Source organism: Antechinus flavipes, chromosome 2 (assembly GCF_016432865.1).
Source record: "Antechinus flavipes isolate AdamAnt ecotype Samford, QLD, Australia chromosome 2, AdamAnt_v2, whole genome shotgun sequence".
Classification (NCBI taxonomy): Eukaryota; Metazoa; Chordata; class Mammalia; order Dasyuromorphia; family Dasyuridae; genus Antechinus; species Antechinus flavipes.
Window position 1 is genome coordinate 504,843,159 of NC_067399.1, and position 27,397 is coordinate 504,870,555.

The 27,397-nt window shown below is 42.8% G+C and overlaps 1 protein-coding gene across 6 annotated transcripts in view; it reads right to left on the reverse strand.

Moving 5' to 3' along the window:
- The window catches only part of RALGDS (ral guanine nucleotide dissociation stimulator), an 89,037-nt gene that overhangs the window by 16,725 nt on the left and 44,915 nt on the right, over positions 1-27,397 (reverse strand). For 2 of the 6 annotated variants that reach the window (XM_051980264.1, XM_051980263.1), the window contains exon 1: positions 26,277-26,556. The exons of 3 other annotated variants lie outside the window; for them this stretch is intronic. In XM_051980264.1, the coding sequence (XP_051836224.1) occupies positions 26,277-26,507 (231 nt within the window). In that variant the 5' untranslated portion in view covers positions 26,508-26,556. Of the gene's footprint in view, positions 1-26,276; positions 26,557-27,397 lie in introns of those variants that run through there. One more of the 6 variants, XM_051980261.1, reaches the window with a different exon arrangement.

The window sequence follows — 27,397 nt, forward strand, 5'->3', positions numbered from 1 at the left end:
TTTGTTTTATTTAGTGAGAAAAGCACTGAAGTGAGAGTCAGAGGGGCAGGATCCAGTCCCAGTTCTGGATTATGATGTGATCTGCGTAAGACCCTTTAATGGCCCTTTGCCTTAGTTTTGTGATCTGCAAAATGGGGTTAATAATTCCTTTCCTCTATTCTTTTCACTATTGTTTCAGGAGCCAAAAGACATATATCCCCAAGGATCACAAACTGAGATTTGGAAGGAATCTTAGAAGCCATGGTGGAGTCTAATATCTTTTCCCTCCCATTTTACACATGAGGAAACTAAGGCATGGAGCAATTAAATAATAGAGACAGAATTTGAAATTAGTATTTTAGAATCCGAGTTCAGCGTCCTATTCATTAGGCCATGCTTCTTTTCTGACAAAACATCTGCAATATTAAAAGTGCTCTCTAAATAGTATCCTGCCCTATAAACATATGGACATAGCACCATCACCATGACACACCACATTTTCCCAAGTTTGCCACACATAGCCCAGGGGCACGCAGTAAGTTTAGGGACAAGCCTGTGTGGAGCTTCAGAAGGCCTAAATCCTGAGTCTTTCTGGCAGCCCAAGACAATCCCAGGCCATTTGTGGTGCTTTCCTAGGAAGTATTCCATTCACACATACTCTTAGCTAATACTCCAGGGAGTTTAAAACATAAAATGGTGCTGGGGTGGGAGTATAACCCGGGTTGAATGGTTGGGGAAATGTCTATGGCACAATTATCATCCTAAATCACTCAGATGATTCCAAGTTATATCTGTAACTTTTGTCCTGAATTCCAATCTTAGTTTTTCAAATGGACATATCATTTCAACATGGTTAAATGGGTTCTGCCTCTAAATGTCTCTATGTCTCTATTTTTACTGAATAGAATAACTTTTCTGTGCTTCATTTTTCATTTCCTTCTCCCTGCTCCTACATATTTAAATAGTTGCCAAGTCCCAAAGTTTCTATCTTCATAACTTTGCTTATGTTCATTCCAGTTTTTACTCTCAAGGCTACGATGTCCCATCTTGCACTGTATCATTTTCTTGTCTAGATTATTAATCACTTTCAATAGAACTTAACACATCCTTATAGAATATATTCCCAGAAAATCAGGGACTTTCATTTTTATGTCAGTATCCCTAGCACTTAGCACAACTCTTATACATAGTAAGTGCTTAATAAATGTCCAATACTTATATGCTTCATTGGTTCTTTGAGCTCACTGAAGAGAACTTCTCTTTACTGGTGCAAATAGCAATCCTTTTACACCTTCTATAGATTTCCAAGGAGGTTCTATCCCACACACATTTGGCTTCTTCTGGTTCTCTCTTTTTAAAACATTATACACTCTGACATCCTTCACGTAGCTGCCAAAGTAATCTAAGGCCCACATCTGACCATGTCACACTTCCTGTGTAAAAACCATCAGTGGCTCCCTACTACCTCTAGAATAAAACACATCCTCATTCCTCAGTCTGCCTTCAATAATCTGACTCAAACTTGTCTCTGTTTTGTTTCCTCTCTCTCTCTCTCTACACATGCACGAATGCACGCAAACACAGATACATATTTAAATAAACCTAAATAAATATTTAATATACAAAGTCCAGAAAAAAGATTATACATGAAACTGAACTTATCTTCAGTTTTTTTAATCTGTTATGTTAAATTCAACACAGCAGCAACAAAATTTCTCTGCTTAACTATGTCCCCTTCTGAACTTCTGTGTATGCTTTATGTATGCTAAAACTTTCTTCACTTCTTTCTTTCATTTTTCTTTTTGTGATTATTGTGACTACCCATGAACTTCCTCCAAAACAGAAACCCTACCTCCTAACAAATATAGGCAAACAGAACAAAAATACTATATCTGAAAATGTATGTTTTATTTTATATCAATATTCTACCACTTCTCTCCCTAAATTCCCAATTTTCTATTATGTTCCAGCTAAATGGATGAGTGAATGAAAAAAAATACTTGCTAAATGCTTACTAAGTGCTAAGTATTAAAAGCCCTGGGACTACAAATACAAAAGCAGAGATGGTCATTGACTTCAAGAAGTTATGCTTATATTACAAATGAGGGAGACAATACACATAAGGGTGTAGTAGCTAGGGAGAGATACTTGGCTGCAGAAAATTACAGAACAGTGAATAGGGTCATGGAGATCTTCCAAAAAGGATGGCAGAGTCGATTTGATCGTAGTTCTAGAATTGAAGAGAGGATAAAGTGCTTGATAGACACTGGAAAGAGAGGAATAAATGGGAGAAGTATTGGATAAGATAGGTTCATTGGGCCAAGGTTGTTGCGAAGATAGTCAGAGACTAGTAAGACAAAGATAGCTTGGAATCTTGCCAGTCTAAAAAAGAGGGTCCAAAAATAATGTCACTGATGGAGGTGATGGGGGAAAGAAAGGCAGGATGGAAATTTCAGAGATGAAGATAAAAGTGCTATAGACTCCAAGGCATGGTCTCTGGTGTGCGTGGCAAACCAGATCATCAGCTGTTGTTTTCTGAGGTATATGTGACCTGTCTCTCAACACTAGTGTGCTGACACAAACAACAAACCATCTCTAGGCTCAGTTCCTCCTTAACCCTTAATTCAGGTAGTTTGCAACGAGGAGTCCTGAAGTTCAAACTTTGCCTCACAAGCTTACTAAATGGATGATCCTGGGCAAGTCAACTTAACCTGCCTGTGCCTTGGTTTTCTCACTTGTAAAATTAGGAAGCTGGATTCAATGTCTTCTAAGGTACCTCTTCCAGGAAGTTCTCTCTAATGCCTTTAGTCTAGAGGTTCTTAACTTTTGTATCCTGGTCCCCTTTTGTTGGGCTGATGGGCTCCTTCTCAGGATTGTGTTTTTAAATGCACAAAATAAACAGGATTACAAGGAAAACCATTCTACTGAAATCCAATTTCACAATTAAACAAAACAAACCAAGTTTATGAACCTCAGGTAAAGAACCCCTACTCTAGCAGAGTCCTTTCCCCTCAAAATATTCAGTGCTTTATTTACTATATATATATGTTGTATCTTGGAAGAGAATAAAAGCTCCTTGAGGGAAGGGATTTATTTTAAATTTTATCTTTGTATCCCTATCATCTAAAATGATACTTTGTACCCAGGAAGTAGTTAATGTTTCTTGAATTGAACTGAACTTCTGAGGAAACAGTCAGCACTAGGAGTGGGGACCATCCCTTGTCACCCTGAACAGGTCCCTATACACATCTCTTGAGAAACATCAAGTATCCTTAGGCAGAGACATCCCCACTTCATCTTTATGCAACTCTTACTTTACAAAGCTGGGAACAAAGCTCTCAGGCCTGTTTGAGAAAGTGGTCAATACATATTAGCTGGAACAGCAGCTTTTCATTTAGGAAGCTAAGCCCTAAGCCCCAAACCCATTCAGGGCCACCACAGGGAACTATGGCATTCATGCCTACTAACCGCAAAGTGAGGGCCCTCCATCAACTCTACAATGCTTCGTATCCAAGCTTATCACTGTTTCCCTGTCCCCATTATAGTCAGTCTGGTCTTTGAAGAACACTTGTCTAGATTCATGAAAAGGCAGCAGGTGTCTCAGTGGACAGAGCAATGAGTCTGGCGTCAGGAAATCCTAAGTTCAAATCCAGCCTCAAACACTTTACTGTCTCTAACTGTGTGACCCTGGACAACTCATTTAACCTCTCACTGCCTGACAAAAATGGATCTGTGGAGAAGGAAATGGCAAAGAAAAAGCCAAGAAAAGCTCAAATCAGGTCATGAAGGGTCAAACTGAACAACAAATGGCTGAACAACAAATAATAATAGAGTCATGAATATTACAGAACCAGCAACAGACACACACACACTCTGTCTGTCTGTCTGTCTGTCTCTAAGAGAGCAGGCCCTGCATAGGTGGTTCTATAAAAGACACTGAGAGGTGGGGATAAGGAAGTAACATTTTATTACGTGGGAGATTATCATCTATCTGGGGAGATGAGAACTCTACATATGAAAAAGGATAGAGCGGCTTAGAATTTTATTCCTAGATAACACTTATATGTGGTTTTAAGACTGACAGAAGCAGTTTATATTCATAATTATTCAATTAATCAAACATATATTAAGCCATGAGATAAGCCTGTCCTTCAGGAGTTTGCATTTGGGGAGGAAGGTGCCTCCTAGATACAGATAAATAAATATAAGGGAATTCCGAGGAAGGGGAAGGAAAGCAGGAAAAGCTTCACAAAAAGGGGTGGTATCCAAGCTGAGCCTTTAAAGGGGTTAAGGATTCTAATAACTGGGATGAGAACAGCAATATTCCAGACCTGTAAGACAGGAAATTGGATAAATAGTTTGAGGGAACATCTAACAGGTCAGTTTGACTGGAATGGATAAAATGAGTTAAAGGGGATGAATATGAAATGTCTGAAAATGTTGCTTAGATCCAAAGTACAGAAAAGAATAAAGGTTGGTGGTATAGTAGATAACTGCTGGACCAGAATTTAAGAAGTTCTGAGTTGAAATGTGGTCTCACATTTATTAGCTGGCTGATCATGGGAAAATCACTTCTGTTTGTCTTAGTTTCTTCAACCATAAAATGAGGATAAGAATAGCATCTACCTCCAAGGTTGTCATAAGACTCAAATGAAACAATATTTGGGAAGTAATTAGCACAGTGCCTAAAGAGTAGGCCCTTATTAGATGCTTGTTCCCTTCCCCTCTGAATTAGTGTAGGCTTTGAAGTTTGTATTAATAATAAGAAGGCATGGAAAATTTCTGAGCAAGACTAACCTGGTCAGATCTATCTAAGCCTGGGAAAGACTAAGCTGTGTGCAGGAGGTTCAACAGAAGAAAAAAAAAGCAGGAAACAAGGAGACAAATGAGAGGACTATTACAATAGTGTAGCTGAGAGAAGATTCGAACCTGAAATGAACAGAGGAGGACAGATGTTAAGAGATGTTTGTAGTGGTAGAAATTTGAAAATTTACAATTAATTGGCAATTATGCTATATAAATGTTAGCTTCTTTTAAAAAGCATTAATTGTATTCAGAACATGAGGAGGAAGAAAGAGTCCAGGATAAATATCTGGGCATTTGGAGGATAGTGGCACTCCAAGGAGAAACTGGTTTGGGAGAGAAGACTTTCAGTTCTGTTCTACAGATGCTCAGTTTAATATACTCATAACAAAATGACCACGTAGAGATGGCCAACAGGCAGCTACAGAAGTTCACCAGAATTCACAAGAGACAGATATAGATTTGGGAATCATCAACATTGGGATGATCATTGATGGAAAAGGTGACATCACTAAGGAAAAGAATATATAAAAAGAAAAGGAACTTAGAGTCTTGGGGGAACACCAAGACTTAGTGGGTAGGAGATGGTAAATGATCCAGCAAAAATTTCAAAAGAGTAATCAAAGAGGGAGGAGAAAGGAAGGCCTGGAGAAAAAAGTGCATGGATGCCAAGGAAAGACACTTTATTTAGGTAAACAGGTATTAAAAGCCACAGAGTTCAAAGAAATTAAGGTCAGAGAAAAGACCATTGGATTCATCAAGTAAGAGATTGTTGGTTAACCTTGGAGAAAGCAGCTTCTACTGAATAAAGAAGGAAGTGGATGTTGGGGGAGTTGAGGCAACTAGTATAGTTCATTTTTTTAAGAGGAATTTGGCCATGAAACTGAGGACAATAAGATGAAAGTTTGAGAGGCTAATAGTGTGAAATAGAAAGGTTTTCTTATTTTGTATTTTTAAAGAATGGATGAGATCTAGGCATATGTCAGGAGGAGATCAATAATAATCACAATAGTTAGCATTTACATAGGTTTGCAAAGTGCTTTGCACATATTACCTTATTTAAGAAGCTAATATATAAAATAGAAAGTGTAAGCTGGATAGAAAGAAGGGAGATTGTGGGGTCAATCTTCCAAAAAAAAAAATAGGAGGGAAAGTTCTTCTTTTGCAGAAGGAACATGGGGATTGATTTAGAGACTTGAGAAAAGAAGGAGTTAAGAAGAATTCCTGCAGGAAGACTAATAAAGAGTCAATCAGTAACCTATAAAAATATTGCCACACAGCAGTGAGAGCCCAGTTAAGATCAGAAAACAAAATTTTGAAGCAAACTCATCTGGCAGAGTTGTATGAATTGCTTCAGTAAGGAGTAAACAAATAAGAGTAGAGAAAGTAATTTAGCAAACCGTGAGCACCCAAAGAGCAAGAGGATGGGTCAGAAAAGACCAGTTATCTGCAGTAGATAACTGAACTGAACTAATCTAGGGTTAAGAGTGAAGTCATGTGAACTCAAAGCAGGGGCAATTGACTGAGTGTGCTCAGTTTAAGATGCTAAGGTAAATGCTAGGCCTGTACATGGAGAGAAGTTTGGAAGGAATGAAGCACCAGGAGAAATGGAAGAATAGTTGATTATGATCAGAGAGTTCAAGATCATGAAGATAATAAGTGTAGGTAATGGTAATGGTATAGGCTAAAGTATGACTATCCCTTTGAGGGTGAAGATATGCTAGTATAATAGATTTGCAAAGAGCTTTACATATGACAACTTATTTGATCCTCCAACAATCCTAGGAAGTAGATGCTATTATTATTTTCATTTTACAGATAGGGAAACTGAGGCAAACAGAGGTTAAGTATCTTTTCTAGGTTCACACAATTAATACTTTAAAAAGGATTCAGATTCTAATTTTCTTGCCTCTAAGACTAGCAGTCTATGTAATGTGTCACCTAGTTGCCTAGGACATGGGCACTGAGAAGGCTGATGAACTAGGAGGCTAGGGTAGTTGAGCAACGGGAAGGGTAAAAAGGCGGGGAAAACAACCTAATGACCATGAGTTGGGTGTTAAACTTCTTTGGAAAGTAATGAGAATCAGACAGAGGGTGAGGGGCTGCTGGAATGATGGGGGCACAGAGAGGGTCTGAAAGTAACAGCAAGTTAAAACAAATGTGGCGACTTGTCTGAGATCCACTGCTGCTGGCCACCTTGCTGGAAACTCCATTTGGGACTGGCATTTTCAGTGACTGGCCCTCTCCCGTGCCCAGAATTCTCTCCTTCCTCATTTCCACCTCCTAGCTTCCCTGACTCCCTTCAAGTCCCAGCTGATCACCCTTAATATAACCCTCTGTTGATTTATGCCCAGATAACTTACTCTCTGTATAGCTTTTTTGTATACAGTTGTTTGTGTCATCTCCCCCATTAAAAAGTGAGCTCCTTGAGAAAAAGGACCAGATAATGCTTGGTCCACAGTAAGTGCTTAATAAATCCTGATTTGAGAGGGACAATGTGAGGGCTAGAAGACATTAGAGATTACCTCACCCAGTATTCTCATTTTAGAGAAACTGAGGCAAAAGAGAAGAAAGTGATATGCCTTCAGTTGGTTAAATAGTGGTAAAACTGGACCTCAAAGCCATGTCTCCGGCCTCTGAGGCCAGAACTCTTTCTACCTTATTCGAACTACTAAAGCTGGCTCCAGATTCAAGCCTGGAGACTTCCTGGTATAATCAGGCCCTAGAGAAGGCCAGCTGTTGTCTTAAGGATTCTCCCCTCAGAGGCCTCTGCCCTGCGTCAGCACCTCATGTTCAGCAGCACGTGTTTCAAGAGATGCCCAACGTGACCACGCTGGAGACTTCCTTCCCTAATCACTGCTCATTCATACCCATATGCCTTCTTGGGCAACAGCAGAAATTCCCCATTTTAGAGACATGACACTGGTGTGGGGAAGTTTGGGATGGGGTAAGTGTAGAAGCACATCTTTATATTTCCACCCTCTCCCTCCTGCATGGTGCAGGGACACTTGGTCCTTGTTGATTGATGACATTCCAGGATTCAAGGCTGCCTGCAGCTTTAAGGTGGGGAGGAAAGTCAGGGGAGAGAACGCTGGATGAATCGTTGGAGTCTGGGCCAACAAAAACAGCAAAAGGGAACTCTCCTTGGAGTAAGGAGGAATTGGCTATCCAGCCAAAAGATAATAACAGAAAGGAAAAAAATTTCATTATCTTTGGAAACAAAAGGCTTAATATCCTGGGAATAGAGATGTCAGGAAGGCTGGTGGGGTGGGGAGTTAGTTGTGAAGGAATTTTTTCTGCCTTCCTTGGAAACTCAAGGCCAGGTTTATTTGGATCCAAAGCCAAACCTTAGAATATTTTCCTTCTCCAAAGGGGGAAAGATATCCTGGATACGTCATAATGTTTTGAGATCCTCACTCTATCAACTTTTTACTAGTGGTGGAGAGGGAAAGGATGGGAAGGTATAGGATCCGTGAGAGAGAGAGCTGGGGAGGGAAGATGATTATGTGTGGAGGAGGAGAGCCTGGGTAAACTAATGGTTAACTTAGATGTGGGGTTATCATTCTATACCAAATACTCCTGACTAGGCCCACTTGACCAAGTTGGACCCGGCTGACCAAGGGTTGTACAGAAAGCCAGGGACTCAGCTCCTTGGCGTGTTGTACCCTCTGGGGAAGAGGACAGTGTGAAAGTCACAGTTTCTTAGCTTACTCTTGCTATTCCCTATTTCTCTGCTTCCCTTGAGAGACCTCTCAGGGCAGCCCCATAGAAGCCAGCTTCCTCAGGAAAAGCATTTCCTCTGGGATCTGAGCCTACCTCTGGTTATATTCTAACCACATTTCCCTTGACATCTCCCTCCTCTCCCCTCCACCCTTACTTCCCCAGGCTGTTAATGAAAGGAAAGCCACAAAAATTACATTTAGCCCTTTCTCACCCCACACCTTCCTCTGGCCATAGGAACTGAGAAGCAACCTGAGGGCTCTCAAATTCACAGGGAAACCACAAAGCAGAAGTCCCCAAATACCCTCTGGTAACATCCGGACTATCCGGAGGGGAATTCCCCTTGACCCCAAAGCACAAAAACAAACCCATCAGAAATTAGCTCAGGGAAGTGGGAAGGGAACAGAGGCTAAAATGAAACTCTTGGAGTCAAAGGCAGTCAAAGACAAAAGGTGTCCCATAACAACGTGGGGTTGTCAGAAGCCATCACAGGCGGTTTTAAGCACTTATTTCATGCTAAGCATTATGTCAATATTTTCTGGCTCAATTCTTCTATCCTCCTGCGCCCACCCCCACCATTTTGGGTCTCCATTCCCATCTAAGGATGCTTGATGAAATCCTGGTCCTGAAATTCCAGATCCAATTTAGGGTTCTACCATCTCCTTGGTAAAGTCTTCTCTCATTCTCTCAGCTGGAGGTACCCCCCAACTTCTCATGGCCTCTGGAATGAACCCTTCCTTTACATTTATCACATTTTATCCTTGTGTGATAAATTATCTGTATAGGTGGCCTGACTATGTCATTTCCCAGACTGGAGCAAAAAGTAAGGGATGTCCTTAGTACGGTGTCTTGTATCCATTAAGCCCTCATTTTTTGTTGAAATGAGCCAGTCAACCAAATTATCTGCCCATTTTTAGGGAGCAACATATACTTTTGGAGAGGGGTTTTAAAAATTGGAATACTTCTCATGCCTAGGGGGATTACATTACCATCAGGAGCTTCACTCCCCTGCTCATGGGTCAAGGCTGGGGGCAGGAGGAGCAGAAGTTCTTAGGAGCGAATGGTGCCTTCTCCCCTGTTCTACTCTAAGAACTGAAAGCACACAGCTGTGCCATCAGGTCCCATGACTCCACAGACTGTCTCAGTAGCCAGAGGAGCAGCGTGGGGGAGGGGGAATTAGAGCTAAAGCTCTTTAGTTTCTAGAGAGGAGACCACGAAACTAGCCTCATTCTTCTGACTTTTGGGGTTTCCCGTGGAAGCACTAGTTACCGAGCAGCTCCGAGGGATAGGATGTCACTGAGTGGAAACAGACAGGCAAGAGAAGGTGGCTACACGGACCCAGTGCCAGCTCAGTTTCTCCAGGAATGCCATCTACATGCCCGGATTCTGCTAGCTCTGCTAGAGTGGATGCTTGCTTGCTGATTAGCTGGCATGTGTGCAGCCCTCTGGCATGTTTCAAGGCACTGCCACTCAGGAAAGTGTAAGGCAGAGAAGTGAGAAACACGATTCCCAGGAGCCTCTTTCATTCCAGTCTTTCTGCCAGAGATCAGAGAGGTCACAAGCCAAGGGGTAATGGGATAGTTGCTTAGGGAAGCCTATAGTATTAGAATCGGGGCAGGGAACAGTGGCCTTAGACCTAGATATGGCCCCACGGCTGGCTGGGCATTTGGGTGCCGTACCCAGTGAGGTCTGGGGAATATGGCCCACTGGTCATAGACAGGGAACTTTCTCTCCTCAAAAACTTCTTCTGCCCTGGTCACCAGCACCCCAATATGTAGCATGTAATTGTTCTGTTGCATCTATGCTGATCTTATCTCAACAGGGCTGAAATCTACTGAACTATATCTTAGATGCCTGTCTTCCTCCTTGGACCCTGGGACAAGGCTATGTATGTGTGTAAATCCACACACACAAATATATATATACATATATATGCATTTATACATATGTATGTATATATGTACATATATGTTTATGATATATGTGTGTGTATATATAAACATACATCTATATATACACCTAAATATTTAAGTGTTATTTGGCAAACACTTAAGAATGATAAAACTTTTACAGCCCAAATAAGACTTAGATCATATAGTGCAGCATGCTTATTTTGCAGATGAAAAAAGCAAGGTACAGGGAGGAAAAGGGATTGGCTCAGGATTTGAGATCAGGTTTTCTAAGTCCAAATACAGCCCTTTTTCCATTACATCATCTCAGTGAGCTTTATTGATTGACTAATTGGGAAATAATTTTCCACAGTTAGATGGGGACAAATACAAACACAAAGAGGATGGAACCTAGTCCCTCGCTACAGCATTCTGGAGTTACCCAGGCAGGTCCCCTTGCTCAAGCTCTAAATAGATCACTCGCCAATAATCCATCTGCCTCAGAGGCAGCAGCTGGCTCCCCGACAGCAGTCATGTGACCCTGGAGCTGCCTGTCCACCCATCAGTCTCCCCTCACCCTGGCCTCCCTCTCAGGCTCAGCCCCCAGTTCTGCCTCGGTCCCTCAGGGAGGCTTCGTTTCCCTCTGCCTGTGACCCACCCAGCAGGGCTGACCCCAGGAGTCAAAGCTATTTCCCTCCTCCCATCTCTCTCCCAGGGCCAGGGCTGGGGTAAAGAAAAGCGGTCTGACCCTTTCTCACCCTCTGAAACCAGGAGCTTGCTCTAGGCTGGGACAAATAGGACCCTGGTGCTGCCTGGCATGGAGAGGGCAGTCCTCCTGGGTAACCCCGAGTCAATGTATCACTGTTCTCCACTGCCACCCACACATGGCAAGGGCCCGGGGTCCGGGGAGCCAATCAGAGCCCAGCTTGGCCCTCTGGGGAATAGAGTTCTGGCAGAACTGGGGGGAGCAGTATGTGCATGGGAGGGGAAGTAGTAGGGGGGGAGTGACCTAGTAAACAGCTGATGCGGAGAAAATGAATTGCCATTGAAAGCAGGACCCAGGCAGCCAATTCTGGGCTGATTGTTAAAGACAGTAGGGGAGGACAGGGAAAAAACATTAAATGGTTCTCTTTGTTCTCATGGTACTGTCCCTCTCACCCTCAGAACTAACCACTTCAAGCTCCAGGTGACCCCTGTTCATCTCAGGCAAGGTCTCAGCCTCCTTGGAGACCTAATGCTCTGTTGAGATGCTGGATCTCTCTGGTTCTTAGTCTTCCCATATGCAAACTGGGGCAAAAAGACACTCACCTTCTAGGAAGGGAGTATGTTCCAGGTTGAATGTTAAAACAAAAGATGGGGTGGTGATATCATCCTGTTTCTATCTTTCAACTCTCCTATGGCCAGGATATCCTTGACAGGTCAGTTTGAAATGGGGCCAAAATGGTGTCCTATTATTGTCACCAAATTGTCCTTCTCACAGGGAAACTGGTGGGGGGGAGTATGACGCAGTCCCCAAGTGATGGAGAAAGCAAGAACTCAGACTGGAAATCTGTTCTGCAGCTAGAAGGAAACTTGGAGGTCATGTGAACTCCACTCCCCTCATTTTTTTTCATTAAAGCTTTTTATTTTCAGAATATATGCACAGATAATTTTCAACATTCACATTTGCAAAACCCTGTGTTCCAATTTTTTCCCTCCTTTCCCCCCACCCCTCCCCTAGACAGCAAGTAATCCAATATATGTTAAACACATGTAATTTTTCCATACATATTTCCACCATTATCATGCTGCACAAGAAAAATCAGATCAAAAGGGGAAAAGAAGAGAAAGAAAACAAAATGCAATCAAACCAAAAAAATAGTGAAAATACTATGTTGTGATCCACACTCAGTCCCCACAGTCCTCTCTCTGGGTGCCCTCCTCATTTTTAATGATGAGAAAAGCCAAGTACCCCTGTGGCCAGTGACTTATTTAATGCCACATAGTCATTCTCTGGCAAACTCAGATCACAAACCTAGGTGTCCAGAGCTAGAAAGTATGCCCTCCCCACTACAGAACAATGCTCTTTTGTTGTTGTTCTTTGCTTTTTTTTCTCATTCCCCCCTACTCTTTTGATCTGATTTCTCTTGTTCTGATTTTTAGAGGAAATTTATTTTTGATTAATCAGATTATATTGTAAAGTACTTCTATAATTTAATCAGAAATACTTTGAATTTACCACTTAGACACATTTACTCTAGAGGAATAATATGGCCAAAGACAAAATTGAGTACATGGATTTATTTTTGTTTGTTTTTGGAAATTGACTAGATGTTTAAATGAGTGCTACTTGTGCTATTTAGCACCATATTTTTCCTATGAGACAATTGATCACACACTAAGTCATGCTGATTTTCCTAGCTTTTAAAAACATGATCTGATTTTTCTTTTTTAAAAAAATCTTTTTATTTTAAAAATATATACATAGATAGTTTTCAACATTCACCCTTACAAAACCTTGTGTTCCAATTTTTTTTTCTCTCTCCCTTAGAGGGCAAGTAATCCAATATGTTAAACACGTGCAATTCTATATTCCCCAATTGTTGTGCTGCACAAGAAAAATCAGACATGATCCATTGTTTTTTTTTTTTTTGCACAGCATGATGAATATAGAAATATGTTTAGAAGAACTGTACATTTTTAACCTATATTGGAGTGCTTGCTCTCTTGAAGAGGGGGGAGAGAGGGAGAAAATTTTGGAATACAAGGTTTTCCAAAGGTGAATGTTGAAAATTATCTTTGCATATAGCTGGAAAAATTAAATACTATTTAAAAATTAAATACTATATAAAAAAATATGATAACATTTTCGTAGCTAAGAAATAAACCTTTTGAATTTTAAAAAATAATAATGCTCTAACTCCTGGTCCACTCTGCCTCCTTTGGATGAGGCTATAAAACTCAAAAATAAGAGCTCGCTGTTTAACCAAAGCAAAATTCGATTCCCTCTGAAGGGAACTCATCTCTAGAAGATAGAATCTTACCACCTGACTATAAAGATTGTTTTGGATGGTTTGGGTTAAAAAATAAACAATAAAATTTCTTTCTCACACACCCAGGATGACAGATAACTTTACATAGAGGACAAGTATTAAGTGAAAGGGAGTCTAAGGCTATATGAGGGCAGCTGCAGACAGAACTGGACCTCCAAGCAGAATTTATTCAAATTCATAAGTCCTTCACACTCTCCCCACTTCTTGAAAGCAAGTTTCACTTTTAGTATTTGGGGATATTTAGAGGTGGCAGATATGCCCTGCATTCAGCCCCCTTTCCCCTCCAAGATCCCTGATCTTTCTTCTTCTGAGACAACACATGGAGCCCTAAATCTCCATATGCACCACCAGAGATTCCATACACCTGCTACATCACTTAATCAATGACCTTACATATACCCTTGCTTGCTCACCACCCCATCTTGTGTGTGTCATTCCACATCTTGTTCAGGCAACCTGTTGAGTATAAACAACCTGAGTCATCGCAGGGTTCCCAACTCCAGCTTCATGTCTCCCTTAGTGAGACACAGCAATTGTCTGTAAAAAGAATTGCTTGGAAGGGTTGAAGGGAGTGAACACTGACCCTGACGAGGGACCTGGCTGATTTAGGGACAAGGTAATCCACTGTAAATTCAGAAGCCTCCAAATGCCCTAAAGGAGATCCTATGTAGTACTGGTTCTAAAAGAGCTCCTTGCATATCCGAAGTCCCTACCACTCTTCTAGGGAGTCCCTGAGATCAAAACTATTCTTGTAATAATACTAAGATGTTATTTGCCTATTAAAATACAACTTCCTTTTTTCAACTACATTATCTGCATAGGCTAAACATTCCTCACATACTGCAACTAAAACAAGGTATCACAATGTACTGAATGCAAAAGCAGATATGAAAACTCAGCTATCTTCTGTTAAGCCAGACATTAAGGAGATGTGGAAAAAGAAAATAAAGTAAAACAATAGCACTCTTTCACTAATTTTAAAAATAAAATTATTTTTCATTAAAATATGTTATTTAATTCAATGGGATTATTATTTTAAATGAATTAATATTTTTAATTGTTCAGTTTTCATTTCTAAGGTGGTAAATATTAATAGATGTAACTGACATAAATAAAAGCTTTTTGGCATCCTCGGAAAATTTTCTGAGTGTAAAGGAATTCTAAGGCCAAAAAATTTTGGCTCTTAAGAATATTAAAGCCAGAGAGCTTAGGACTCTCAGAGGCCAGCAAGTACTAGAATGAGAAATGCTCCCCCTGCTCTGACTCAGCCTCAACCACTGTACCTATCTTACTTCCTAAGGCAGGGCTTAGTGGAGATGAGAGGCAAACCACAGGCAGCTAGGGTGAGTCAGGGATTGGAAAGGGAAGAGAGGGTCACCTTGGTTAGATATCTAAGAGCTAAGGCAGAGAGGACAAAAAAAAAAAAGAATAAAAGCCAAACCTAAAAAACATCACCTTTCCACATAAGGGCTGTTATGTTTCTTTGCTGGGATATGGTGGGAAACATGTGTACACACAAGCCACAAACATTTCTGACCCCAAACCACCGAAACACCTTAACCAGAGACAAGCCCCGAGGCTAGAGAGGTGAAGTTGTTAGTGTTTTTAAGGTTGTCATGACAACCCACCTTCCTTTCAGTAGATGCATCTACTGACTCTAAAAAAGAAAGCCATCAATGGGCCAAAAGTCTTGAAGCTGATTACTGCTGATCTCAAAACATCCTAGAACATAACAAACCTCTTAGGAGTCCTGCTTCAAGCGCCTATGGAGCAGAAGCAGGACACAATACTAGTTTAAATCAAGAACACTTGCTTAAAAGTAATTGCCCATTGACTAGAAAAAGGATAAGCAAATTGTGGTATGTGAATGTAATTTAATATCACTGTGCTATAAGAAACGAGAAGCATAATGAATACAGAGAAGTATGGAAGGATTCACATGAACTGATGGTGAGTGAAGTAAGCAAAGCCAAGAAAACAATAGATACCATGGCTACAGCAATGTAAATAGAAAGAACTTCCAAAACAAAGCAATCAAAAATACTGCAAACAAGCAGCTTGGTCCGAAAGGAGAGATATGAGAAGATACCTTCTCCTATTCTTTTGCAGAGATTTGGGTGGGAGGAAGGGAAGATGTTCTTGGGTGTGCAATACTGCATATAATGCTAGATTTTAAAAAATGTATTGATAAATTTTGCTAACTTGTTGCTCTATTTTTTCTTCTTTTTAGAAAATTTTGTTTGTATGTGTGTATGTATATCACAATGGACAGAATGCAAAAGCAAATATGAGTCCTCAGCTATCTTGTGTTAGGCTATACATTAAGAAGATCTGGGGGGAAAAGTAAAGCAATAATTTTTAAATAGTTATTTTTTTATTAAAAATATGGTATTTAACATTCAATGGTATTATTTTAACTAATATATTCTATATGTTGTAAATATAATGTATATCTTAATATAATGTAATAAATATAATGTTTATCTTTAAACAAATTTTAATAAATGCTCTCTGGGAGGCAGAAGAGAGATACGGGGGAAAATATAGATATTTATTTTTTAAAGTGGGGGAAAGAGAACTTTTGTTTAAGAAAGTGATAAAGAACACATTTAGGGCAGACCTAGTCTCTCCAAGGTATCTGTTTCTAGAGCAACAAACCAGGGAAAATGAGAAGCATATCTAGGTTTTGAAATGGTTGTCTTTCCCTAGGATCTCAGATGGGAAGCTTGGATCAACTCTGAGCCAAGTTCAGCTCTGTTTGCATTAGTTTTTTCCTTCTAACTTCTAATTCAATTCACACACCATCTCCTCTGAAAAGCTTTTGCAGATTTCCTCCTTTTTCACTACAGCCCCCTCTCTCAATCATACCCTTCCTTGTATTTTTCATATAAGTATGTTCCCTTTCCCCACCACTCCAATAAACTATAACTCATTGAAGGCTGATATTGTAATTTTTAACCTTTATATGCCCAGCACACCTGGCAGTGTGCATTGCCCATGTAAACCAATGTTTACAGAATTCAAGTAAACTTAAGTAATTTCCCTTCTCTGGGTCTCAATTTCCCTTTCTGTAAAATGGCTCTTGGGCAGCTAGGTGATCCAGTAGGGAGACCTGCTGAGTATGAAGTCAGGAAGACTCAACTCCTGAATTCAAATCAGACCTTAGATACTTACTAGCTGTGTGATCTTGGGCAAGTCTCAATCATTTTGCCTCAGTATCCTCCTCTGTAAAAAGGAAATGGCAAACCACTGCAGAATCTTTGCCAAGAAAATCCCAAATATGTCATGAAGAGTTGGACATTTCCAAAATGATTCAACAACAACAGCAACAATAACTGTAGCAGCAACAACAACAGCAACAATAACTGTAGCAGCAGTAACAACAGCAACAATAACAGCAGCAGCAGCAGCTACATAGACTTCAAAAGATCTAGGACCTAGTTTGGAGTCCAGTTCTTCAACTTACTATCTGTGTCTTTGGACAAGCTTTACTCCCTGGCCCTCAGTATCCTTATCTGCAAAATGAAGAGGCTGGACTAACTGAACTCCAAGGTTCCCATCCTTTCATCACTCAATAGGTTCATGCTTTAACCTCCAAAATATCCTCTAAATCACTTGGATCTCAGATATTGAGGGTGGGGGCCTTGGCAAAGGGATCCCACTCAGAGCATAACAGTCTCCCAACCTCCACTTATCCTTCCCTGTGCTCAGGAAACTTTCCTCTTATTGGAAGACAAAGACAAGCCAGATGTGCTGCCCAACTAGACCTAGTGGAAGGATTGTTGGGACCAGAGTTCAAATTCAACCTCAAATACTTAGGAGCCTTGTGACCCCAGGCAAGCCATTTAACTAACTCTGTGAGCCTCAACCGTACAATGGCTATATAATAATAGCATCTACTTCCCAGAATTTTTATAAGGATCAAATGAAATAATATTTTTAAGCACTTAGCAGCCCTGTAATTGGTGTACATCAGGCACTCAATAAATGCTTGTTTTCCTGACCCTAGACTCTTATCTCACCCCACCCTTTGGCTATCTAAGACCATAGGAGAAGCAGAAGCATGGGAGGAGAGAAGAGCTTCAATCACAATTTGTTCCAGGGTAGGGGTGAAGGAATTTATTTTCTAGACTAGGAGTTCCTAATTCTTAAGTCTGGTGAAACCTAATGGCCCCTTGAGAATCCGTTTTTTAAATGCATAAAATGAAATACATAGGATTACAAAGAAATCCAATTATATTAAGATAAAGTTATCAAAATATTTTTTAAAACTTTACAAAGCCCTGGTCAAGAAACTCTTTTTTAGACAGATCCAGATCACGTTGTGTGTTCAGGAATGATGGAGAGCCTTCTCTATTTATATTCCCAGCACTCAGCACAGTGTTTTAAAGGCATATAGGAAGCACATTATACATGGCAACCTCCTTCTCCCCCTCCCTTCCCCAACCCCCCTCCCATTAATTCATTTTCAGGAAAGATCCTTTAGGCCAATTACTCTTTCCTCTGCCTCTTACCCAGCCACACACATGCTTCCCTACCTTAAAACATAAACAGAGTCTCTATGGTGGAGAAGGGAGGGTGCCAGCAGTCTTTGGGACAGCGGAGACTGGGACTGGCAGGGAAAGTGGTAGTTTTGTTTGCTAAGCTAAAAGGGGTCAGCTGGGGTGCTGCCTTTATTTATCTTCCTGAAAACTGTTCTGTAATCATTCATTTAACATTTACTAAATGCCTACCATGTGGAAAGGCGCTATATTCGGCAGGAGGCAGCTACAGAGTTTAAATAAGACATACCCTGCCCTCTTTCTCCTCCTAGGTCATTACTGTCATAAAGGCAATGACACAGATAGCTGTAATACATGATAAGTGTATTAGACAGGAGCAAAACAAAGTCCCTGGCAGTTCTGGGGAGAAAGGTCATAACTGACTGAAGAGATTGGAGAAGGTTGTGTGAAAAGGCTGCAAGAGCAAAAGATAGCATCTAAAAATCTTGAATCTGGAGTTCGGAGGCCTTGGATTCAATCCTAGATCTGCTAACAATTGGGCAAGTCATTTCCCCATTCTGGGGCTTAATTTCATCTGTTCAAAGAAAGATTGGATCAGATGATCTCCAATATCCCTTTTAATGCTAAATCAACAATCCCTATGAATGGATGGTCAATCCAGAGGAATAAAGCTGCCTCCTCCATGTCACACTCATGGAACTGATGAAAACACATAAGAAGAAGATGTCCCAGGCCCAGACTCCCCACTCAGCCTGGCTTCTGACCACTTCTTCATCCCCCCAAGCCCCTCCCACAATGCCAGCCACATTCCAACACACAGCAAAGGCCTTCTGGAATCTCACCTCCCAGGGAAGCCAGGCTGCCAATGAAAGGACCCTGTGAATGGGGCTCAGCTGATATTGTGTCCAAATCCTGTTCCCTAGCAACAGACTCACCCCTTCCCTGAAGTGTGGATACCATATTCAGAAGTTAAAGGGAGGGGGAAGGAGAATGTAGGCCATAGGCCATTGCTGTCTTTTGTGGTGAGATGTGTCCACCAATGCTGCTGCCCTGGGGGAAGCAGGAATGTACAGAAATCTCTGATCTTGTGCCCCTGGGGGTAACAAGTCTGCCTGTAAAATTCCAGCAATGGGAATCCAAGACTCTCATATAAGACACTGGTACGTGAGATCATAGCACCTTAATGCTATAATGTATGAGAGATCTGAGAAGTCAGAATGAAAGGTCCAACAGGGCATAGCCACGCTTCTTACAGATCCCTTGCTCCATGCCACAAGCCATAAACCTCTTATATCTGCCTTAGGTTTTAGCGTCTCAGCCAGGCCAGAATAGAGTGAGACAGAGAAGAATGGAAGAAGTGAAAGTTGTGTAAATCCCAATGAGTCATTTCCCCTATACATGCCTCAGTTCCTTCATCTATAAAATAGATCACTTAGAGAACAAAAAACACCTTACTGACATTTACCTAGAACATTCACAGTTTCTAAGTACTCTCGCCAACTATTGTCTCATTCTTGATCTTTAGAACACTCTCCCTGAGGCAGACAGGATAGAGATGGGCTAATTTTTTGCACAAATTTTGACCTTTTCTTTTTTTGACAAACAAGGAAACAGAGGCCTCAAGAGTCTCCTTCAAGTTAGTAAAAGAGAAAGGCTCTTCAGAATCTCAGCAAGAGCCACAACTATGTCCCCAAGGAAATTCCTTCCCATTCCTCCCTGAGACAAGTGGACATTATCAGCATCATTTTCCGTAGGATGACAGAAAGGACGTAGCTGATTTTTCCAAACCCATCTCTGAAGGAGTTTAGAAACTTCCAGCATTGGTAATTCCCAATCCTTCTAAAACAATTCCATTGCATCAAGGGCAGCAGAAAGGGCCTCTGTATAAGATCACAGACATTTTATCCAACTCTATTATTTTACAAATGTGCACACAGAACTAGAGAATGGAATACATTGCCCAAAAGTCACAGTCAGGGTCCAGTTTGGGGCTTCCTCCTGGCTTTCAGTCTAATCTTTCCAATACATCAGGGAAAAGGGGCCTTGAAAAATGGCTCCAATTTAGAAGAGTGGGACAGACATTCTCAGCAAAGTGGAAATCGATACTTCATCAGAGGATCTGGGTTCAAATCCTGTCTAAGCTCTTATTGTTGTTCACTTGTGTTCAACTTTTCATGAACTCATGGATCATACTGTCCATGGAGTTTTCTTGACAAAGATACTGAAGTGGTTTTCCATTCTCTTCTCCACATAATTTTATAGATTAGGAAACTGAGAGAAACAAGGTTAAGTGACTTTCCCAGGATCATACAGTTAGTACCTGAGGCCAGACTTGAACTCAGGTCTATGGCTGTATCCACTGAGCCACCTAGATACCCTCCTGGCTAAGTACTTAGTATCAATATGATTCATGAGGCAACTCACCTTAATTTCCTCAGTTTCAACAAGATTAGGTGAATTCTAAGTTTCCTTCCAATTTTTAAATCTAAGTTCCTTTCAACCAACTTGCCTGAGGCCAAGGAATGAAGGAATTACAGCCAGGGTTAGAATATAGGTTTCCATGCCTTGCTGGGGCTCTCTGCTCTATCTAGAGTCCAAATGAAATAAAGCACATCACCAAAACACCCTGAAAAGCTACTGGGGCAGGAGTGGGGCAGGGCTGGGGAGGGGGTGGAGAACAGGAATGTAAGCACATCTGTGGCTGACCTTATATCAAGGCATAAGGACTCAAATTTAGGAAATCCAGGCCCCACAAAGTCTGTTCGGGCATCAGGTCACCTCCCAGACTATTAGCTGGGTCATGAGGCAGACTCCTCAGGGGCATAAGCCCTTTGGGTTTCCTTCCCTGACTTTTGAAAGCCTAGGAAATGCAAATTACATCCCAGAAGAAGAAGCAAAAGAAATGGCTCAAGACACATGGGAAGTCCAGCTGTGGATGGATTCCCAATTCTTTATAGAGGAAGCCATCCCACCAAGCAAGAGGGGCTCAAACCTATATTCTCCAAGGATGGGATGAGAGCAATGGCAGACCTCAGGCAGATTCTCCCCCCGCATGGACGGTGCCAGAGAATGGATTCCTGGATTTTGGCTGAAGCCTGGAAGCCTTTTCACCCTTAGCAACATTTCCCACCCCTGCCCCTTCTTCAGTTGCCTCTCTTGCTACTGTCCTGACCAGTGGAGGCTCTGGAGCCATCCTCAGCCCCAGGGAAAGCCAGGCCAGCAGCTCCCCCCCCCCACCACAGGTGCTCGGGCACATTCCTCCAGGAACTGGGACTAGGTGCCAACACACCCAACACTCCTCCCCTCCCCCCAGGCCCGTCCACCCTGGAACAGCCAGAGGAGAACCTGAGCTGGCAGGTAACACGAAGACTCAAGTGGCATCGGAGGCAGGGTGGATGCCTCCCTATCCATCTGAGCTCTGGGAGGAAGGGAGGAGAAATGAGCAGAGCAGAGGGGAAGGGAGAGGAGCAGAGCACACACAGGCTAGGAGGGACTGCTGTCTGAACCCTGCCTATCCTGAAGCTCCGGAGGAGACGGCACCTTTTGGAAAGAAGCCAAGAAGCAGGACTTGACCAGGAAATACCAACACATAATGGGCAGGCTGTAAAACATGTGTATTCCAAATATTCTTCTTTCTCTTTGTGTAACTTTGTACGCTAGGGGAACCTCAGGGAAGACAGACGACCAACCTAGAAACTACCAACTCTTGGATCTCTACTTTCTCCCTTCTCAAGCCAAAGTGAGGAAATAAGCTTTGATTGCAGCAGGAGGGACTGTGGTTAGACACAAAAACTTTCAGATAAGGTCAGGAGAGAAGGAAGTGGATAGATTTTCCCCTAGCATGATCCAGCCCTTTAAAAATAAATGAGATATCTGTTCTTCTCTGCTTAGAAAGTCCTTCCTATCTCTCTAACTGCTAACTAACCTAACTTCAAGGCCTTGTTATTAGAGTGGATGATCACACAGAAGGTTAGGAGAGAAGAGGTTCTAAAGTGAAACCTGAAGAATCTCCCTGTGTCCTTGTCTTCCTCCTCTCTAGGCCTCAGTTTCCCCCTATTTAAAAGGACAGGGCTGCATTAGTTGATAAAGATGCCTTCTAGCTTTAAGATTCCCATGATGATTCAAGTCTCCCCTCAATGAAGCCATGATAAGAGTATTTTCCCTTCTCTGAACTCCAGTATTTAACTTTGTGTGCATGACTCACGTGGCACTGATCACACACTGGCGTATTGTTGATTATCTTTTCATGTCTCTCCAACTAAATGTTCAGTTCATTGAGGGCTGGGACTGAATTTTATATTCTAATATAACTGACTATGCTTTGTCAAATCAAGTCAGCAAGCATTTCATTAAATATCCTACTATGTACCAGATACTGTGCTAAGTTCTGAGGATAAAAAGAAAGGCAAAAATACATGGCATTTGCTCTCAAGGAACCTGCAGTCACTGTTGGTATACAGTAGGTTGTATGTGAGGTACCTCTAATGGGACATGCAACCAATTCTATACCAATGAAAGATTTACAGAATAAATTGGAAAAAAATTCTTGGAGGGATGCCATTATTACTGAAGGGAACTGGGAAGGGCTTGCAGAAAATGAGAATGTAGCTAAACTAGAAAGAAGCCAGGAGACAGAGACAAGGAGAGAGAGCATTCTCGTGTGTGTGTGTGGTGTGTGTGTGTGTGTGTGTGTGTGTGTGTAGCAGTCAGTGAAACTAGATCCTAGAATGGCTGGTGAGGAAGAAGTAAGGTGAAAGATAGAACAAGGCAGGTCATGAAGGACTCTAGCACTGGGCTTTGCCTATATGAGGTGCTAAATAAATTTTTGTTAATTAATATGCACTTTGGGGATTTGGGCTTTTTCAAAGGTAAGGAAACAACAAAAATATGATATCTCAGGGCAGGAGGACATCTCAAAAGGCATTTAGTTCAATCCATAACTGAAAAGTTTCCCCTTCTTTATTCCATTTCCCATGGACAATATCCCCAGTCTCCATTAAATGCTTTTAGGAATTGTGAACTTTTCCCCATATATTCTACTTTTGGACAGACCTAACAGTAAAGGAAAACTTTGTTATAACATGAAAGCTGTTTTTCTACAACTTCTAGCCCTTATTCCTAATTCTCTACTCTAGAGCCAAGCAGAAAAGGTCTAAGCCCTCTTCTCTATGACAGATCTTTAAATTTTTAAAGCCGCTACTTTTCCAGTCCAAATACCCCATTACTTCAGTCAGTCTTCCCATAGCATTATCTCCAGTCTTCTCCCAATCATTCTCCGCTGAATACACTCCAGTTTGCCAGTGTCCTTCCTTAAACGTGGCAGCCAGAACTGAACACAACACCGCAGGCTGGTTCTGACCAGGGCCAAGCTTCCCTCCCACATTCAGGACACTAGGTCTCTATTAGTGGAAGCCCACTACAAGTTCTAGGCAGGAGGAAGATTTGGTTGACTCAGAGACAGAGGTAACGGAAAAGACACCTTGAATAAGCACCTGGGCAAAGTCCAAGGAAGGGAGAGGAGGACTATCCCTGATCTTCTGTGATATAGGGAAGGGAGGACGGGCTGCTTTCCTAGTGGTAAGGCCTGAACTATAATCAAAGATGGCCTTGGTCCGAAGCTCCCTGTTCCTGACGAAACCCTGGCAAGCTATCACCACGAGGAAATCCGCCCCAGGAGGGGAGAGGATGTTGGCAGGAGGGATGGGGACTTCCCCTCCTTTCTCCTGGGGAGGGGAGAGTTGATGGTAAATGAATATTGTGTTTGGGCTTCCGTCCCCAGGCCTCCTCTGCCAGGACCCTGGTTTTCTTTCCCCTAGTCAGAACTCTTACTCCTTAAGCGGCAGCATAGACTGAAGGAGAGAGGGAGGAGGAAGCAGCAGGCAACACAGCTGGGAACTAAGATGGAGGAGAAGACCTCCTTCCTGAGCTTCTCTGATGGCGTGGAGAAAGAAAAACATCCATGGCTTGTGGTTTTCCCCCAACCCAACCTTCCTATCAATGCCTGACTGCCAAGAATCAATCCAGGCTCTCCCTGTGCAAAAGGATTTATTTAGTGAGCCAGATTTCCTGCCAGACATAATGAAAACCAGATGAGCGGCTGTAAACAGTGTCAAGACACCTCCCACCCTTACTCGGGGGAGTTCTGGTTTAGGGCCTCTCCCTAAATGAGCCCCAGTCACCTTCATGACCCCAGAATTCCCAGGAGCTAAAGAATGAGCAAAGAGTGAGAATGGCTGGCCAGGTTGGAGGTCATGGGCATAGGAAGGTTTTACCACCTCCCACATAATGGATAGCCAGGACCCTATAAGCCTAACCCTGTTAACCACACTCCTTCTTCACTGTCTGAAGGACCCTGGGGAAACAGGGGAAACAGAGGTCAGCCATCCATTTATGGCTTGGAACAGGGCCATAGGGATATTGGTTTAAAGGGTCCCTCCCTAGAAATGGGGCTCGGACTGCCAAAAAAGTTTTCCCCTTATCCAGCGAAAGGCAAAGTGAGCCTAAAGGAAAAGCAGGGGAGAGATGATTAATATCTTCTAAGGACCCCCCACAGCTGCACTCAAGCAAGTGTGCGCATGCCCTCTCTCTTGAATACACACACTCAAGCTTGCACATCTGCAGTCCACTCTACACCAAGCAACCCATGTCTCTCCCCACCCCCCAATACCCAGATACACAGGACAAGCTTTCTGTCTATGAAATCATGGTCTTCACGTCCACAATTCCTGCCCACCCTCCGTCCAATGCTGCCAATATTCTTCCCCCATCAACGCCCCAATCTCTGTGGTTTTTCCTAATGGCCCTTGCAGGGCCTGGCCTTCTGCCTGGAAATAATGGGATTGATATCTAAAGACCCTAGCAGTGTTAGGGCCACCTGATATGAGTCAGAATTCAGAATCGTGCTAACATCCATAATCTTTTGCAGTATGGAGATGCCCATGGTAGTCCTGGGTCCTTTGGAGTTCATGGAAGATTCTCAGTCCATATTCCTGGATGTGACCTAAATTTTTCTGGCTAAATTCAATCTAATTGACTCCAATAGGCACCAGAAAGCAGGTGGCTGTCAGTCAGAAAGTGCTCAGAAGGTTGATAATTACATCATTTCTCTTGTGACCATCTAGGGTCCAGGCATATTGGGTAGGAGAATGATCAAACTATCGGCCAGGTCAGATCCCTAAGTCAACTGATGCAAGGCCCTATCTATATCTCCCCCTTTCCTTCTTCAAAAATAGAATTCATAACTTTTCCCAAAGTGGCACGAAGGATCATCTGTTCCCCTCCTACCAAACAACAGACACCCCTTTGCTCTTCTCCAATCGTACAATCATATGATTGGTAATTCCAGCACATACTTGGACTATCTCCTATGTATCATCTACTATAGTAGGAAGTCATAAATTAGAGGTGATGGCAGTACAAAGAATGATCAAATGGGAGGCAGGAGCCATAAGTTTGTAGAAAATAGACTAAAAACGTGACCCTGACATTGCCTTTCAAAACGATTGAATTTACCCCAGTTGTAAAAGGAGAAAGCTGGCTGGGGTGGTCTCTATGTTTCCAATTCCATAAATTCATAAAATTTTACAAGGTTGGGGCTGAAAAGGGCTTTTGAGCTTAGCCAGTCCCTCTATCATTTTATAGATAAGGAAACAGAGGCAAGATGAGAAATTGCCTCCCCCCAATCACACTGCATCTAAGTTGGAACTAGAAGCTAGGTCTTCTGACTGTCCGGTTTCCCTAGAAATAAAAGGCCTCTCATCTAGAACTTGTTAGATCCTTAAAGGTAAGGACCCTTCCTCGTTGTTACACTTTCTTGCCTCATCCCCTCAAGTCAGCTTGAAACAGTTTTTAGACATTTGACAACGACTAAAACACCACAAACGCTCGGAACCCTCTTTAACTTGTGTTATACAGACGGTTTGTGGATTTTACTGATGAAGTCAAAACGAAGGGAGGCATCTCTGTCTCTAGAATGACAGCCTAAATCCGGGGCTGAAATGAAGTCACCAATACTGGCAAAGTAAACTGATCTCTCCCACTAGCGCCCCCACCCCAAGATTTCGAAAGAAAAGAATATTTTACTCTTCGCTTTCTAGCAAGACATTTAAAAGTGGGGGAGGGGTGTATGTCTGGGATGGGCAAGGTTGACCCTAATCAAGAGATAAGCTAAGGAGGAAGGGTAAAGGTGACGTATGCAGTAATTGATGGAGGTCCCGAGATCACTCTTTCCCGGGTTCCCAACCCACTTTCCCCATCACAGCTCAAGCCCAGTCCCTCTCTCCCGGCCTGTCTCAAGCCCCTCCTGCCTCCAGCTCTCCCTCCATCCCCATTCCCCTCCTCCCCGAGCTCACATCCAGGCGCGGCAGGTCGGGGTCCAGCTGGGTGAAGCTGTGCAGAACCACGGGGCTGCTGTCGGCGGGGGCCACCTCGAGGCGCACGGCGTCCCACAGGCTGCGGCTACGCCGAGAGCCCGGGAACATGCTCTCGGAAGCGCCGCCGCTGGCCCCGAATTGCTCATGCTTGTGTTGCTGCGGCGGCAGCGACTGTCCCCGCGGTGGCTCGGACCACATGAGATGCACCATGGAGGTCCGCAGGGAGCGGGCGGGCGGCGCCCCCGGCCCGCGGGCCGGCCCGGCCTCTGCCCCCCCGCCCCAGGCACTGGGCTGGCGAGTCGGGCGGCCGGAGCGCTGAGCTGCGCTGCGCTCCGCGCTCTGCGCCGGGCTCCGGCCCGGGGCTGATGTCAGGAGCTGGGGGCGGAGCCGGAGGCGGAGCCCCGAACGAACCGGGCGGCCGGAGTGCCGGGAGGCGGGCAAAGCCTGGACTGGGCGGGCAACATCTTGGGGCCGGATCCCCAGCAGAGAGGAAAAGAAGGGAGAAAGGCAAAATGAGCCACCAAGAGAGGGGCCTAAGAAAAAAAAATGGGAATGGAGGAAGTGGGATCTAGATCTGCGGGAGGAGTTGAGAAGCGCACTTTGTTTTCTTCTCTAATATTTTACACTTCGGGTAAAACTTGAGTCTGATCCCCTCATTAGACAGTCAACTCCACGAGAAGGAAAACGAATGAGCATTTATGTTACCCACTATGTGCCAGATACCGTGCTAAACGCTTACAAATCTGGTCTCATTTGACGTTCACAACAGTTCTAAGAGGGAAGAATGGTTATCCCCATTTGAGGGAACTGATAGGCAAAATAACTTATCCCGTGTTGCACATCTAGTGCACATCTAGTCTGAGGTCGCATTTAAACTTAGGTCTTCCTGATTCCTTGCCCAGCTTTTGTGTTACAGGGATCCTGTCAAACCTCCATTCCACCGACCATTACCTAGCTCGGGTTCTCAGCTCACAATATTCGCTTAATATTTGTAGAATGTATGAATACATGAATGAATCACAAAAGGCCTTCACGAAATAAAAGGTGATTCTATGTCGGTGCACTGGAAGTGTAGTTAGTGAGCCTCTGAAGGAGGGTTG